The 13,981-nt window shown below is 37.7% G+C and overlaps 1 protein-coding gene across 1 annotated transcript in view; it reads left to right on the top strand.

Moving 5' to 3' along the window:
- The window catches only part of nr2f5 (nuclear receptor subfamily 2, group F, member 5), a 52,491-nt gene extending 38,800 nt beyond the window's left edge, over positions 1 to 13,691 (top strand). Inside the window, exon 4 of the mRNA XM_057833245.1 lies at positions 10,553 to 13,691. Coding sequence (XP_057689228.1) covers positions 10,553 to 10,887 — 335 coding nt within the window. The 3' untranslated portion in view covers positions 10,888 to 13,691. The remainder of the gene's footprint in view (positions 1 to 10,552) is intronic.
- The last annotated feature ends 290 nt before the right edge of the window (positions 13,692 to 13,981 follow it).

A 13,981-nucleotide genomic window follows, 5' to 3' on the forward strand; every position in this document is an offset into this window, starting at 1 on the left:
ATCTACAAGTACTTTATCAACGTGTACTTGTCATATAATTTTGTGTACCTCCGTGTACTTACATGTCAAGTACGTTTACCAGCATGTACTTGTACTAAATGCACATCTTCTTGCGTTTACATGTACTACAAGCAGAGGCGTAACAAGGGTCCCCGGGGGCCCCAGGCAACGAGCAAAATGGGGCCCTTTTGAGTCACGTGACACACATACATACTTGCGCAGTATAATGAACTCAAAGGTGAGGGGGTGCGAGTGTGCGCTGCATGCACGTGCGGTCCATCTTGGCCATAAAAGTGGTGAAAACTAGCACTGTACATTGACTCATATGGATGTACTTACATTCGTTCATGGACGCACACTTTTTAACAGGTGGCCGTCCTCTGCTTGAAATGTGCACCTTACGCATACCCAAGGAACCTTGCTAAAAGGAGTATTGAAATTGCTAATAAAATGGTTTAGGATTATTTTAGATGCGTATATGTTGCATTTTTCTCATAGAGTATTCAACGAGGAATACAATAGACCCATTAATAGACTTTTTTGGAAAATCCCCATTTCTTTTAGTAGTTACGAGTAACGAGTTGGCCTGTGAAAATCAACGTAAAACAACTCGGCAAGGACTTTCCAGAGAGTTTAGTGAGTCACTCTTTAAACAATCATGTGGTATTAATAGCTGATTGGACTTTCTTAAACATGTATAATCTACGTGACATAGTTAGTGCTGATTGGGATTGATAACAGAATCATTAGATAATCTGCCAAATGATTCCATGGTATTGAAACACTCCCTACACTTGTCGCTGCGACAGTGCAGTAAAGCTGCGTGCGCTAAATCTGTTGGTCCTCTGGGGGCCCCTGCTGGCTGGGGGCCCTAGGCAATTGCCTGGTTTGCCTAATGGGACGCGACGCCTCTGACTACAAGTATGTGTAATTGTTCTAGATGTGCTGTACCTATTCTAACTTGTACTTGTGTGTACAACGAATAAGTGTACTTGAGGGTACAACCAGTAGAACCAGAAAAATAAGGCATATTTTAGAGACGGTTTGAATTGTGATTAATTAAGATTAATTAATTTTTAAGCTGTGATTAACTCGATTAAAATTTGTAATCGTTTGACAGCCCTAATATATATATTAGGGCTGTCAAAATTACCGCGTTAACAGGCGGTAATTAATGTTTTTAATGAATGAAGTTAAAATATTTGACGCAATTAACGCACATGCCCCGCTCAAATAGATTAAAATGACAGCACAGTGCAATGCCAACTTGTTACTTGTGTTTTTTGGAGTTTTATCGCCCTCTGCTGGCGCTTGGGTGTGACTGATTTTATGGGCTTCAGCACCCATGAGCATTGTGTAATTATTGACATCAACAATGGCGGGCTACTAGTTTATTTTTTGTTTGGAAATTTTACAAATTTTATTAAAACGAAAACATTAAGAGGGGTTTTAATATAAAATTTCTATAACTTGTACTAGCATTTATCTTTTAAGAGCTACAAGTCTTTCTATCCATGGATCGCTTTAACAGAATGTTAACGTTAATGCCATCTTGTTGATTTATTGTTTTAATAAACAAATACAGTACTTATGTACCGTATGTTGAATGTATATATCCATCTTGTGTCTTATCTTTCCATTCCAACAATAATTTACAGAAAAATAAGGCATATTTTAGAGATGCATTGAATTGCGATGAATAAAGATTAAAAATTTTAATCGTTTGACAGCCCTAATATGTATTTATAAATTCCATTGCCACACAATTCTTCAGAAAGTTACTGAACCCAAAAGTCCATGTTGGATAAATGATGATAACAATTAAGGTTGCGCTTGCGCTGGCTTTTTTTGACGCTAATTGTGGGCGTCACTTTAGCGGGGCGCCGTCACAACCCAGACACCTCGCCGCGAGATCAAGACGTGAACAAGTTAACATGAGAGCCCCCTACTCCTACGGCCCCGCCCCCCTCCCTTTGGCTCCGCCCACGACAAAGGGGGATCTTTGGCTTTCTCTGTGATCCCATCTATTATTGAGTCATCTGGCCAGCTAAATTATGCATGGCGGCGGATTGGCCACAGCGCAATCGCCTGCCCGCCCGCCCGTGACCTACATCCTAACCCCCTGTAGCCTTCATCTAGCTCGTCACGCGTAAACACCAAATCAAATGGCGACCGGTCACGCCAAAAAACATACCTTGGCTCCAACAATAGCTAGTTTGCCCGTTTAGCACTTTATAGCGCATTCTTTTAAGTCATTATGGCATTGAAGACACTCAACGTCCAATCAAATTCCAACTGGATCGGACGACTAGCGTCGTCAACGGCACTGAAAGGTGAGCATTCGCAGCCAGTCCTCCCAGTCGAAATGAGTTGGACGTCTATTTTTCTCATTGACAGGCAATGAGACTTTCTTGTTCAACTTAGGGGAAACTTCCTGTTTGTTTTGGGTCACTTCCTGTACATTTTGGAACATCCGCTGTTGATTTTAAGGCATTTGGGGTCACTTCCTGTTGATTGGGGAAATTTTTTGTTCATTTTGTGGCAGTTTGAGTGGGCTTATTTATTGGGTTTATTTTATCAATATATCGTATTTATACATTTTTGGATAATATTAAAATAACATTTAAAAACATGAAGTAATTTTTTTCCAAAACGTACTTTAAGATACCTTGGTTAATTTGTCGTTAACATTTAAAAATATGAATGAAAACTGAAAAAGAAAAAAAAAATCTAAGAAATTCAAAAGGTACATTAGTTGTGTTTTCACCATGAAAAAATGTAAATTATAGTAAAGGAAAAAAAAATTAAATAAAGTTGTTTTTAAATGATCTTTGTTGTCTTATTGTGGCGGGGAAAATGTGAACACTCATTGCAAAAATCAGTAAAATAATCACATTAAATGGAAAAATATGAAAAAAAAAATGTTTAAATAGTATGCAAAAAATATTCTCTTGGCTGTTTTAACCTATTGAGGGTCAAATAACATTTTTTAAATTCATTTATAATTATGTAAAAAAAATATTTTTTTTGCGGATTTTTCTATTATTTTTATTATTTCTATTATTCTTTGTTGTCTTATTGTGGCGGGGGAAACGTGTACCCTCATTGCAAAAAAAAAAAATCATAAAATAATTACGCAAACTATAAAAATATGCATACAAATTGTTTAATAATATATACAAAATTATTTTTCAAATACTCTTAACTGTTGACGGTAAAATAACTTTTTAAAATTCATTCACAGTAATGTAAAAAGAAGCAAAAAAAAAGAGGATTTTTGAAATTTTTTTAATTTTGCAAAAAAAAAAAAAAAATTATCATTCTTCATTGTCTTATTGTGGGGGGTAAAACGTGTACTCTCTTTGCAAAAATCAATAAAAATAATTACATGAAATGTAAAAATCTGAATTGTTAAATAATATGTGTAAAAAATTCATTTAAAAATGAATAAATAAATTCATTTACAGTAATGTAATTTTCGGCAAAAATTTTGCAAAAATAATTTTTTTAAAAAATGCAAAAATTTGAATAAAATTGTTTAAATAATATGATAATAAATAAATACTCTTGGCTGTTTTAACTTGTTGAGAGTTAAATTAAAAAATGTTTAAATTAATTTACAGTACTATAAAAAGTAGCGAAAACATTTTTAGGAAATTTTTCTAATTTTTAGATTTTTTTTCCTTCTTAGTTGTCTTATTGTGGCGGGGGGAAAACGTGCACAATCTTTGCAAAAAATAAAGTAATGACATAAAATGTAACAATATGAATAAAAATTGTCGAAATGATGTGTAATTTTTTTTTTTTTTAAATGACGCAGTTTTAGCTTTGTAACATTTATTAAATTCATTTACAGTAATGTAAATAAGACAAGGTCAAGCAATAAACTAATCGTGATATATGTAGCATAATTTTTTTTAAAGTATACAATTTAAACATTTCAACTCATTCTTTTGCTGCCAACCCTCCCTGCCCAAATCGATTGGAAACCCATCGCCATCCATCAGCGGCGGCCAATTTACTCTCGCGGCGAGCGCGCCGACTCACGCGAAGCCTTTTTTTGGGGGGGGCGGCGGAGGACAGCTCGGCTAATCTCCGCCGCTTTGTCACGAACATGACCGACAAGCACGCACGCCAAAAAAAAGAAAAAAAAGCTCCAGCTGTCCTCTGAGCGAGCGTAGAAATACTGCAGTGATTCACGCAGCTTGACAATATTTGTGGGGGTGACTTGAAAGGGCGCCGTGACAAAAAGGACCCCCGATGCAAGCTGACAGGTTAAAACCGAGCAAGGGAAGGAACAGCGGGGTTCACGCGGGGGTCACGCGCGGGGAAAAAAGCGTCTTTGTTTGGACTTCACACAGCGCCAAATCCCTGGCGCTCGCCCCCAGACCCGACACGGAGAGTGTGAAAAGTGTAGCGCGCAACATAACACCCCCCCCCCCCCCCCCGCCTTTGGCGCTCAGCTGTGTGCTGGGGGAGGGGACCGCCGGGACCACCAGGTGGAAGGAAGTCCGCAATGCATTTGGTCTGTATTGACAACTCTATTCACTGTTTAAATGAATAATGTTGGGTCACTTCCTGTATATTTTGCATCATTTCCTGTCTTGGCTAGGTCCCTTTCTGTTCAATGGTCACTTCCTGATGATGTTGGGACAAAACAGGGTCACTTCCTGCACGTTTTAGGTCATTTTGTGGTTAATTCCTGTATATTTTAGATCATTTCCTGTCTTTTTTAGGTCACTTCCTGTCTTTTTTAGGTCACTTCCTGTTTACTTGGTCACTTCCTGTTAATTTTGGTGGGCTATTGGGTCACTTCCTGCACATTTTAGGTAATTTTGTGGTCACTTCCTTTACATTTTGGGGTATTTCCTGTATATTTTAGATCATTTCCTGTCTTTTTTAGGTCACTTCCTGTTCACTGGGTCACTTCCTGTTGATTTTCAGGAATGACTGGATCCCTTCCTGTTGATTTTGGGTCACTTCCTGTACATTTTTGGTCATTTTGTAGTCGCTTCCTGTACATTTTGGAGCATTTCCTGTACATTTTGGATCATTTCCTGTCTTTTTCAGGTCACTTCCTGTTTAGTTGGTTACTTCCTGTTAATTATGATGGGATATTGGGTCACTTCCTGTACATTTTGGGTCATTCTGTGGTAACTTCCTGTATATTTTGTATCATTTCCTGTCTTGGCTAGGTCCCTTTCTGTTTAATGGTCACTTCCTGTATATTTTAGATCATTTCCTGTCTTTTTTTAGGTCACTTCCTGTCTTTTTTAGGTCACTTCCTGTTTACTTGGTCACTTCCGGTTAATTTTGGTGGGCTATTGGGTCACTTCCTGCACATTTTAGGTAATTTTGTGGTCAATTCCTTTACATTTTGGGGTATTTCCTGTATATTTTAGATCATTTCCTGTCTTTTTTAGGTCACTTCCTGTTCACTGGGTCACTTCCTGTTGATTTTCAGGAATGACTGGATCCCTTCCTGTTGATTTTGGGTCACTTCCTGTACATTTTTGGTCATTTTGTAGTCGCTTCTTGTACATTTCGGGGCATTTCCTGTACATGTTAGATCATTTCATGCCTTTGTCAAGTCACTTCCTGTTTACTTGGTCACTTCCTGTTAATTATGGTGGGCTATTGGGTCACTTCCTGTACATTTTGGGTCATTCTGTGGTCACTTCCTGTATATTTTGGGGCACTTCCTGTATATTTTAGATCATTTCCTGTATACTGGGTTACTTCCTGTTGATTTTGGTGGGTTTCTGGGTCACTTCCTGTACATTTTGGGTCCTTCTGTGGTCACTTCCTGTACATTTTGGGGTATTTCCTGTACATTTTGGATCATTTCCTGTCTTTCCAAGTCACTTCCTGTTTACTTGGTCACCTCCTGTTAATTTTGGTGGGCTTCTGGGTCACTTCCTGTACATTTTGGGTCATTCTGTGGTCACTTCCTGTTGATTTTCAGGAATGACTGGATCCTTTCCTTTTGATTTTGGGTCACTTCCTGTACATTTTTGGTCATTTTGTGGTCACTCCCTGTACATTTTGGATTATTTCCTGTCTTTTTTTAGGTCACTTCCTGTTAATTTTGGTTGGCTTCTGGGTCACTTCCTGTACATTATGGGTCATTCTGTGGTCACTTCCTGTATATTTTGGGGCACTTCCTGTATATTTTAGATCATTTCCTGTCTTTTTCAGGTCACTTCCTGTATAATGGGTTACTTCCTGTTGATTTTGGTGGGTTTCTGGGTCACTTCCTGTACATTTTGGGTCCTTCTGTGGTCAATTCCTGTACATTTTGGATCATTTCCTGTCTTTTTCAGGTCACTTCCTGTTGACTTGGTCACTTCCTGTTAATTTTGGTGGGCTTCTGGGTCACTTCCTGTACATTTTGGGTCATTCTGTTGTCACTTCCTGTATATTTTGGGGCACTTTCTGTATATTTTAGTTATCATTTCCTGTCTTTTTCGGGTCACTTCCTGTATATTTTGGGGCACTTCCTGTTGATTTTGGTGGGTTTCTGGGTCACTTCCTGTACATTTTGGGTCCTTCTGTGGTCATTTCCTGTACATTTTGGATCATTTCCTGTGTTTTTCAGGTCACTTCCTCTTTACTTGGTCACTTCCTGTTAATTTTGGTGGGCTTCTGGTCACTTCCTGTACATTTTGGGTCATTCTGTGGTCACTTCCTGTATATTTTGGGGCACTTCCTGTGTATTTTAGATCATTTCCTGTCTTTTCAGGTCATTTCCTGTATGCTGGGTTACTTCCTGTTGATTTTGGTGGGTTTCTGGGTCACTTCCTGTACATTTTGGATCATTTTCTGTCTTTTTCAGGTCACTTCCTGTTTACTTGGTCACTTCCTGTTAATTTTGGTGGGCTTCTGGGTCACTTCCTGTACATTTTGGGACATTCTGTGGTCACTTCCTGTATATTTTGGGGCACTTCCTGCATATTTTAGATTATTTCCTGTCTTCAGGTCACTTCCTATATACTGGGTTACTTCCTGTTGGTTTTGGTGGGTTTCTGGGGCACTTCCTGTACATTTTGGGTCCTTCTGTGGTCACTTCCTGTACATTTTGGATCATTTCCTGTCTTTTTCAGGTCACTTTTACAGGCCGCTTTTCCTCACTTCCTGTTAATTTTGGTGGGCTTCTGGGTCACTTCCTGTACATTTTGGGTCATTCGGTGGTCACTTCCTGTATGTTTTGGAGCACTTCTTGTATATTTTAGACCATTTCCTGTCTTTTTCAGGACACTACCTGTTGACTGGGTCGCTTCCTGTTGATTTTGGTGGGTTTCTAGGTCACTTCCTGTACATTTCAGGTCATTCTGTGGTCACTTCCTGAACATTTCGGGGCATTTCCTGTATATTTTAGATAATTTCCTGTCTTTTTCAGGTCAATTCCTGTTTACTGGGTCACTTCCTGTACATTTTGGGTCATTCGGTGGTCACTTCCTGTATGTTTTGGGGCACTTCTTGTATATTTTAGACCATTTCCTGTCTTTTTCAGGACACTACCTGCTGACTGGGTCGCTTCCTGTTGATTTTGGTGGGTTTCTGGGTCACTTCCTGTACATTTCAGGTCATTCTGTGGTCACTTCCTGAACATTTCGGGGCATTTCCTGTATATTTTAGATAATTTCCTGTCTTTTTCAGGTCACTTCCTGTTTACTGGGTCACTTCCTTTTGATTTTGGGGTTTCTGGATCACCTCCGGTACATTTTGGGTCATTCTGTGGTCACTTCCTGTACATTTTGGACATTTCATGTCTTTTTCAGGTCGCTTCCTGTTGACTAGGTCGCTTCCTGTTGATTTTGGGGCGTTTCTGGGTCACTTCCTTTTGATTTTAGGTCACTTCCTATACATTTTAGGTCATTTTGGTCACTTCCTGTACCTGAATCGGTTCCTGTCTTGTCCAAGTCACTTTCCGTTCACTGGGTCACTTAATATTGATTTTGGTGCATTTCTGGGTCACTTCCTGTACATTTTGGGTCATTTCTTGTACATTTTGGATCATTTCCTTTCTTGTCTAGGTCACTTCCCTTTGGTTTTAGGGCTTTTCCAGGTCACTTCTGGTTCACTGGCCACTTCCTGTCAATTTTGGGGCATTTCCTGTATATATTGGATCATTTCCTGTCTTATCCAGGTTACTTCTTGTTTACTGGGTCACTTCCTATTGACTTTGGGGCGTTTCTGTTTCACTTTCTATTGATTTTAGGTCACTTCCTGTACATTTTTGGTAATTCTCTTGTCACTTCCTGTATATTTCCTGGGATCTCCTCTAAATTTTGGATCATTAGGATCATGTCTGTTCCAGGTCACTTCTTGTTGATTTTGGGGCATTTCTGGGTCACTTCCAATTGATTTTAGGTCACTTCCTATACATTTTGGGTAATTCTGTGGTCACTTCCTGTTGATTTTGGGTCACATCCTGTACATATTGGGAAATTCTGTGGTCACGTCCTGAACATTTTGGGGCATTTCCTCTACATTTTGGATCATTTTCTGTCTTTTCTAGGTCAATTCCTGTTCACTGGGTCACTTCCTATTGATTTTAGGTCACTTCCTGTACATTTTGGATGATTGTGATGAAAAAAAAAAAAAAAAAAGAGCCCATTCACCTCAAATTAGCAAGGTCACAGAGGTCAGAAATTTGATGATGCCTTGAATTTGACAGCTAATTTGCTGAATACCATGTGATTAATTTTCTTCTTTTTCAATGTATAATAGGGGGTGGGGGGGGGGGCGCCAGTTTTGTGGCTGTAACTGGGGCCTGGTTGGTCAAACAGAAAAATAAGATGATGGTAGAAGCTGGAATATAGTTTTTAAATTTAAAAATATCTCTAATCAAGGGCGTAGGTTTACATAGGGGCGGTAGGGACAAAAGACTAGCAACTTTCAGGGGGCTCAAATTGTCCCCACCAACTTTTAAGCAACCTTATTTGCATTAGATAATGTGTTCATCAGTGGCGCCTCCAGGAATTTTTCATAGGGGTGGCCAGATGGGGCCCACTGAAAATCTTGGGGTGGCCAAAACTAAAAGCCATAATTTCAGGTTTTCATTATATTATTGCAGTAAAAAGGTCGGGGGGAAACGATCAGAAAGACTTAAGGACACAGCTACTGATATACTTTAGTGTATTGTGTAATATTTGATGTTACTAATGATTCAATGTGCATAGTTCGTAACTATCCAGTCAACATTTTGAGTTCCACAACAATTCTGTTTTATTGTGTTATGTATATATTAGGCATAAGGTGTACATTTAACTACGGCTGTCAAACGATTAAAATTTTTAATCGAGTTAATCACAGCTTAAAAATGAATTAATCGCAATTCAAACCATCTCTAAAATATGCCATATTTTTCTGTAAATTATTGTTGGAATGGAAAGATTGATATATACATTCAACATACTGTACATAAGTACTGTATTTGTTTATTATAACAATAAATCCACAAGATGGCATTAACATTATTAACATTCTTTCTGTGAAAGGGATCCACAGATAGAAAGACTTGTAATTCTTAAAGGATAAATGTGAGTTTATATATTGTGACTAAATATTGCCATCTAGTGTATTTGTTGTCAATGATACTGTAGCGATTTAACTGTTCTGCCCAAATGCATGATGGGAAGTGGTGCAACCATGACTGTGCAAATGCTATATCTTCTCTACGTTGGGTACACTACAGGGTGTTTAAGAAAGAGATCAACTCCTGTCATTCTTCCCCACATCGCTTCCCACAATATTTGTAGTTGCTGTGGGAGAGATGACAAAGCTTTTGCCAATTAAAAGCACGGCCCCAATGAATGCTTGTATCTACTCCACTCACTTGACACTGCCTCTTATCTCTGTATATAAGTAAAACTGCGCCATTGTAGGCTGTTTGCGGCAATGCGTGAATGCGTCGTACCGCGAATGCGTTAATTGTGATAAATATTTTCACGTGATTAATTAAAAATAATTAATTACCGCCCGTTAACGCGATAAATTTGACAGCCCTACATTTGACAAAATAAATGCATTCATTTGGGATGAAATGCATAACTGATGCTACAACAATCAAACGATATACTGGCAAGCGGGGTGGCCAACCAATTTATAGGGGTGGCCGTTGCCACCCCCTGGTGGCCCCACTGGTGTTCATTTAGATTGTCTTTCCATATGTTGTAACGATAGGAATGACCCTACCATTATTAAGTGAATTATTTTTTAGACTTAGAGTGTATCAGAAAAGTGCGTACACCCCTCACATTTCTGCAGATATTTAAGTATATCTTTTCATGGGACAACACTGACAAAATGACACTTTGACACAATGAAAAGTAGTCCGTGTGCAGCTTTTATAATAGAGGTGATTTATTTTCCTCTCAAAATAACTCAAAATATAGCCATTTACAGTACTTAAATATCTGCAGAAATGTGAGGGGTGTACTCACTTTTCTGATACACTGTACATTTGTTCAGCCACTGAAATGTACAATAAGATCTAAAAACGTATTTAGTACTAAGTGTGGCTTTTATGTCTACTTTTTTTGTGTAGATGCCATGGGCCTGTCGGACGTGTCTCACGTGGAGAGCATCCAGGAGAAGTCTCAGTGCGCGCTGGAGGAGTACGTGCGCAACCAGTACCCGGGGCAGCCCAACCGTTTCGGGCGGCTGCTGCTGCGCCTGCCGTCGCTGCGCATCGTCTCCTCGCCCGTCATCGAGCAGCTCTTCTTCGTGCGCCTGGTGGGCAAGACGCCCATCGAGACGCTCCTGCGCGACATGCTGCTCTCCGGCTCCGGCTACAACTGGCCCTACGTGCCGGCCGCCGCCGCCGCCGCCGTGCAACGCGAGCGACCCATCTCGCTACACTACAACGACAACGGGCCCTGAGGCGAAAGCAACAAGTAAAAGGATATTTTTCGGAACGGGGCTTTTATACGCGGCGGACAAAATGTACTGTACGTCGGTCGTCCGCCGAGCAGTTCGAGCTCAGGCTGAAAAACGAGGAATTTATGGTGCCAAAGTCTAATTTGCAATATTTTGGAGGGGGGTGTGACAAATGTGTGGAAGTTGAGTGCCACCAGAATTGGATTTTCTAAGAGGGAATTTTCCAGCATCAAAATCACGATACGGAATTTTGTCAAAATTCAGCCGAAAACTTTTTACTATTAAAAAAAATACATATGCTATAAAACTATATTTTTAAAAAACGTCAAAATTGAGCCACCCAAAAAAATCTGTCGTGAAACTTTAGCAACACAATAATTGTGTTACTAAAGACAAATTCAGTCACACACCAAGAAATCTATTTCAATTTTGAACAAAATTGAAATTTGAACAAAAATTCAACAAAATTCAAAACAGATTTTTTTCCGACTGAAGATTTCTGTTAGAAAAAAATTTGGTCGCAAAAATATCTATATTAGTTCAGAATTTTTGTGACTGAAAATTTCTGTAATTAAAAAAATCACCGCAAAAAAAGATCCATTCAAATTTCGAATTTTTGTCATTTTCTTCATTCTTCGAACAAAAAAAATCAGTCACAAAAAAAAACCCAAATCGATACGAAGTTTTTGGGAATGAATTTTTGCGGCTGAAAATTTCCCTTATGAAAAACATTACCCCAAAGAAAATCCGTTTAAACTTTGAATTTTTGTTGATTAACATTTTTAACCGGATCCTGCTACAACAAAAATTACCCCCCCCAAAAAAAATCATTTACAAAAAATCTATGAATTTAAGATTTTTTTGTCACTGAAAATTTCTGTTTAAAAAAAATTCACTAACAAATCTATTTGAATTTAGAATGTTTGTCATTTTAATTTTTTGCAACGTAATTCTCCCCAAAAATTCTGTTATAGAACAAATCAGTCGCAAAAAAAATATGTATTTCAATTTCGAGTTTTTGTTGATTGATTTTTTTTAAATTGGATTCTGCAAAAAAAAAAAATCTGTAACAATTTAAGAATTTTTTGCAACTGATTTTTTTGTGAACGAAAGTTTCTCTTATGAAAAAAACCACCTGAAAAAAAAATCCGTTCAAATCGAGAATTTTTGTCATTTAATGTTTTGCAACGAAATTCTACACAAAAAATCAGTCACAAAAAAACAATTTAAAAAAAAAAAAAAAAAATGTTTTTTTTTAACTGAGTTTTTGTGACTGAAAATTTCCGTTATGAAAACCATTACCCGCGAAAAGAAAATCTGTTTGAATTTAGAATTTTTGTTGACTGAATTTTTTTTAAACTGGATCCTGAAAAACAAAATTCTGTTCCAAAAACAAATCAATCGCAAAAATATCAGTATGAATTTAAGACTTTTTTTGTCACTGAAAATTTCTGTTAAAAAACTTCACTCGCAAAAAAATATCCATTTGAATTTAGAATTTTTGGCATTTCATTTTTTGCAACGTAATTCAAAAAGATCGGTTACAGAACAATTCATTCGGAAAAAAAATATATATATATTTTTAATTTTGGTGTTTTTGCAACCGAAATCCTGTGACTGAAAATTTCTGTTATTAAAAAAAAAAATGTCTCGCAAAACAATCCATTCGAATTAAGATTTTTTTGCTATTTAATTCTCCAAAAATTCTGTTCCCCCAAAAATTATGTCACAAAAAAAAAACATTTTTTTGAATTTCTAATTTTTGTGACTAGAAATGTCTGTAATTACAAAAAAAAATCCCTGGCAAAAAAAATCCATTTGAATTCAGTTGCAATAACATTCAGTCCCCAAAAAATTGAATTTTTTGCGACTGCATTTTCATCGTTGACGTTTTGCTATTGAATTTTTCTCATTTGAATTTCTACTACTGAATTTTTTTTGGGCAGCTGAAGTTTTGCCACTTCAATTTTTTGGGTCTCTGAATTTTTCACTACACAATTTTTGGCAACTGAATTTTTACGAATCTATTCTTTTTTTGTTGTCACTACATTTTGTAAGCTGAATTTTGATGCTGAAAAAAAACCAATTATATCATAAAATGAAATTCAATTCAAAACTTGGCGGCACAAAATGAATTCCACAGCAATATCATAAAATGAAGTCAATTGAACAAACTCAGTCCTCCATGTGTTTGTCAAAATTTGCCCAATGATGGGTTGGCGACCAATCCATTTGTATCCATTTGTATCATATAAATTGGAATGTAAATCCCGTGTGTCCTGGCGACGAGTCAGTATTCCACAAAAAATCCCAAGAAAAAAAATCAAGGCACTTGCGTGCATTCAAACAGGAAGTCGTCACGCTGTTTTTTTAACGCAACGATTGTCACCAATTTTGGGGGGGAGCGTTTTTTTCGCAAACTAGCTGTACTTGCCTTAGAACAAAATCACATTTATCTTATGACTGTGCCATAATGTGTGGTTACCTGTTATGACAGGTATTAACTCTTTGGTCGCCACGGACGGCCATAGATCGGACGTCTATAGCCGTCCGTGGCAGCCAAAGAGTAAACAAAAACCTCAAGTGTTGGTTCCGCTTGGATCTTTTTTTTTTCCCTTCTTCTGGCAACTGTCCGTGACTTTTAGCGTCCGAGGGTTTGTTTTTTTACGTTCCGACGGACATTTTTGGGTGAGGAGACGCCTTTTTGGTCGTTTTTTGGTGGTCGACGACGTTTGTATGTAAAAACAAAACAAAAAAAAGACATTATGGACGAACTTGTTTGTTGAAATAAAATTTGGTTGTTCACACTGATGTGTTTGTCTATCGCTTATTGGACCTGCTCAGGGTTTGTCTTTGCAATTGGAGTTTCAAACTTATCAGTGTTCCAAAAAAATTGTTTTTTTTTTTGCAAAAAAAAAAAAAAAGGACCATGCACAGTAAGGCTTTTATTTTCCTCAAAAACATCCTTATATAGCAACAAAATATTTTAAGGAGGGAGGGGCATGTGTATTTTTTTCCTTAAAAAGATAAACACCTTGATAGTTGTGGTCATTTTTTTTGTCAAAAAAATCAAACAAAAAAAGACCATATACTCAAC

Source organism: Corythoichthys intestinalis, chromosome 4 (assembly GCF_030265065.1).
Source record: "Corythoichthys intestinalis isolate RoL2023-P3 chromosome 4, ASM3026506v1, whole genome shotgun sequence".
NCBI classification, from domain to species: Eukaryota; Metazoa; Chordata; class Actinopteri; order Syngnathiformes; family Syngnathidae; genus Corythoichthys; species Corythoichthys intestinalis.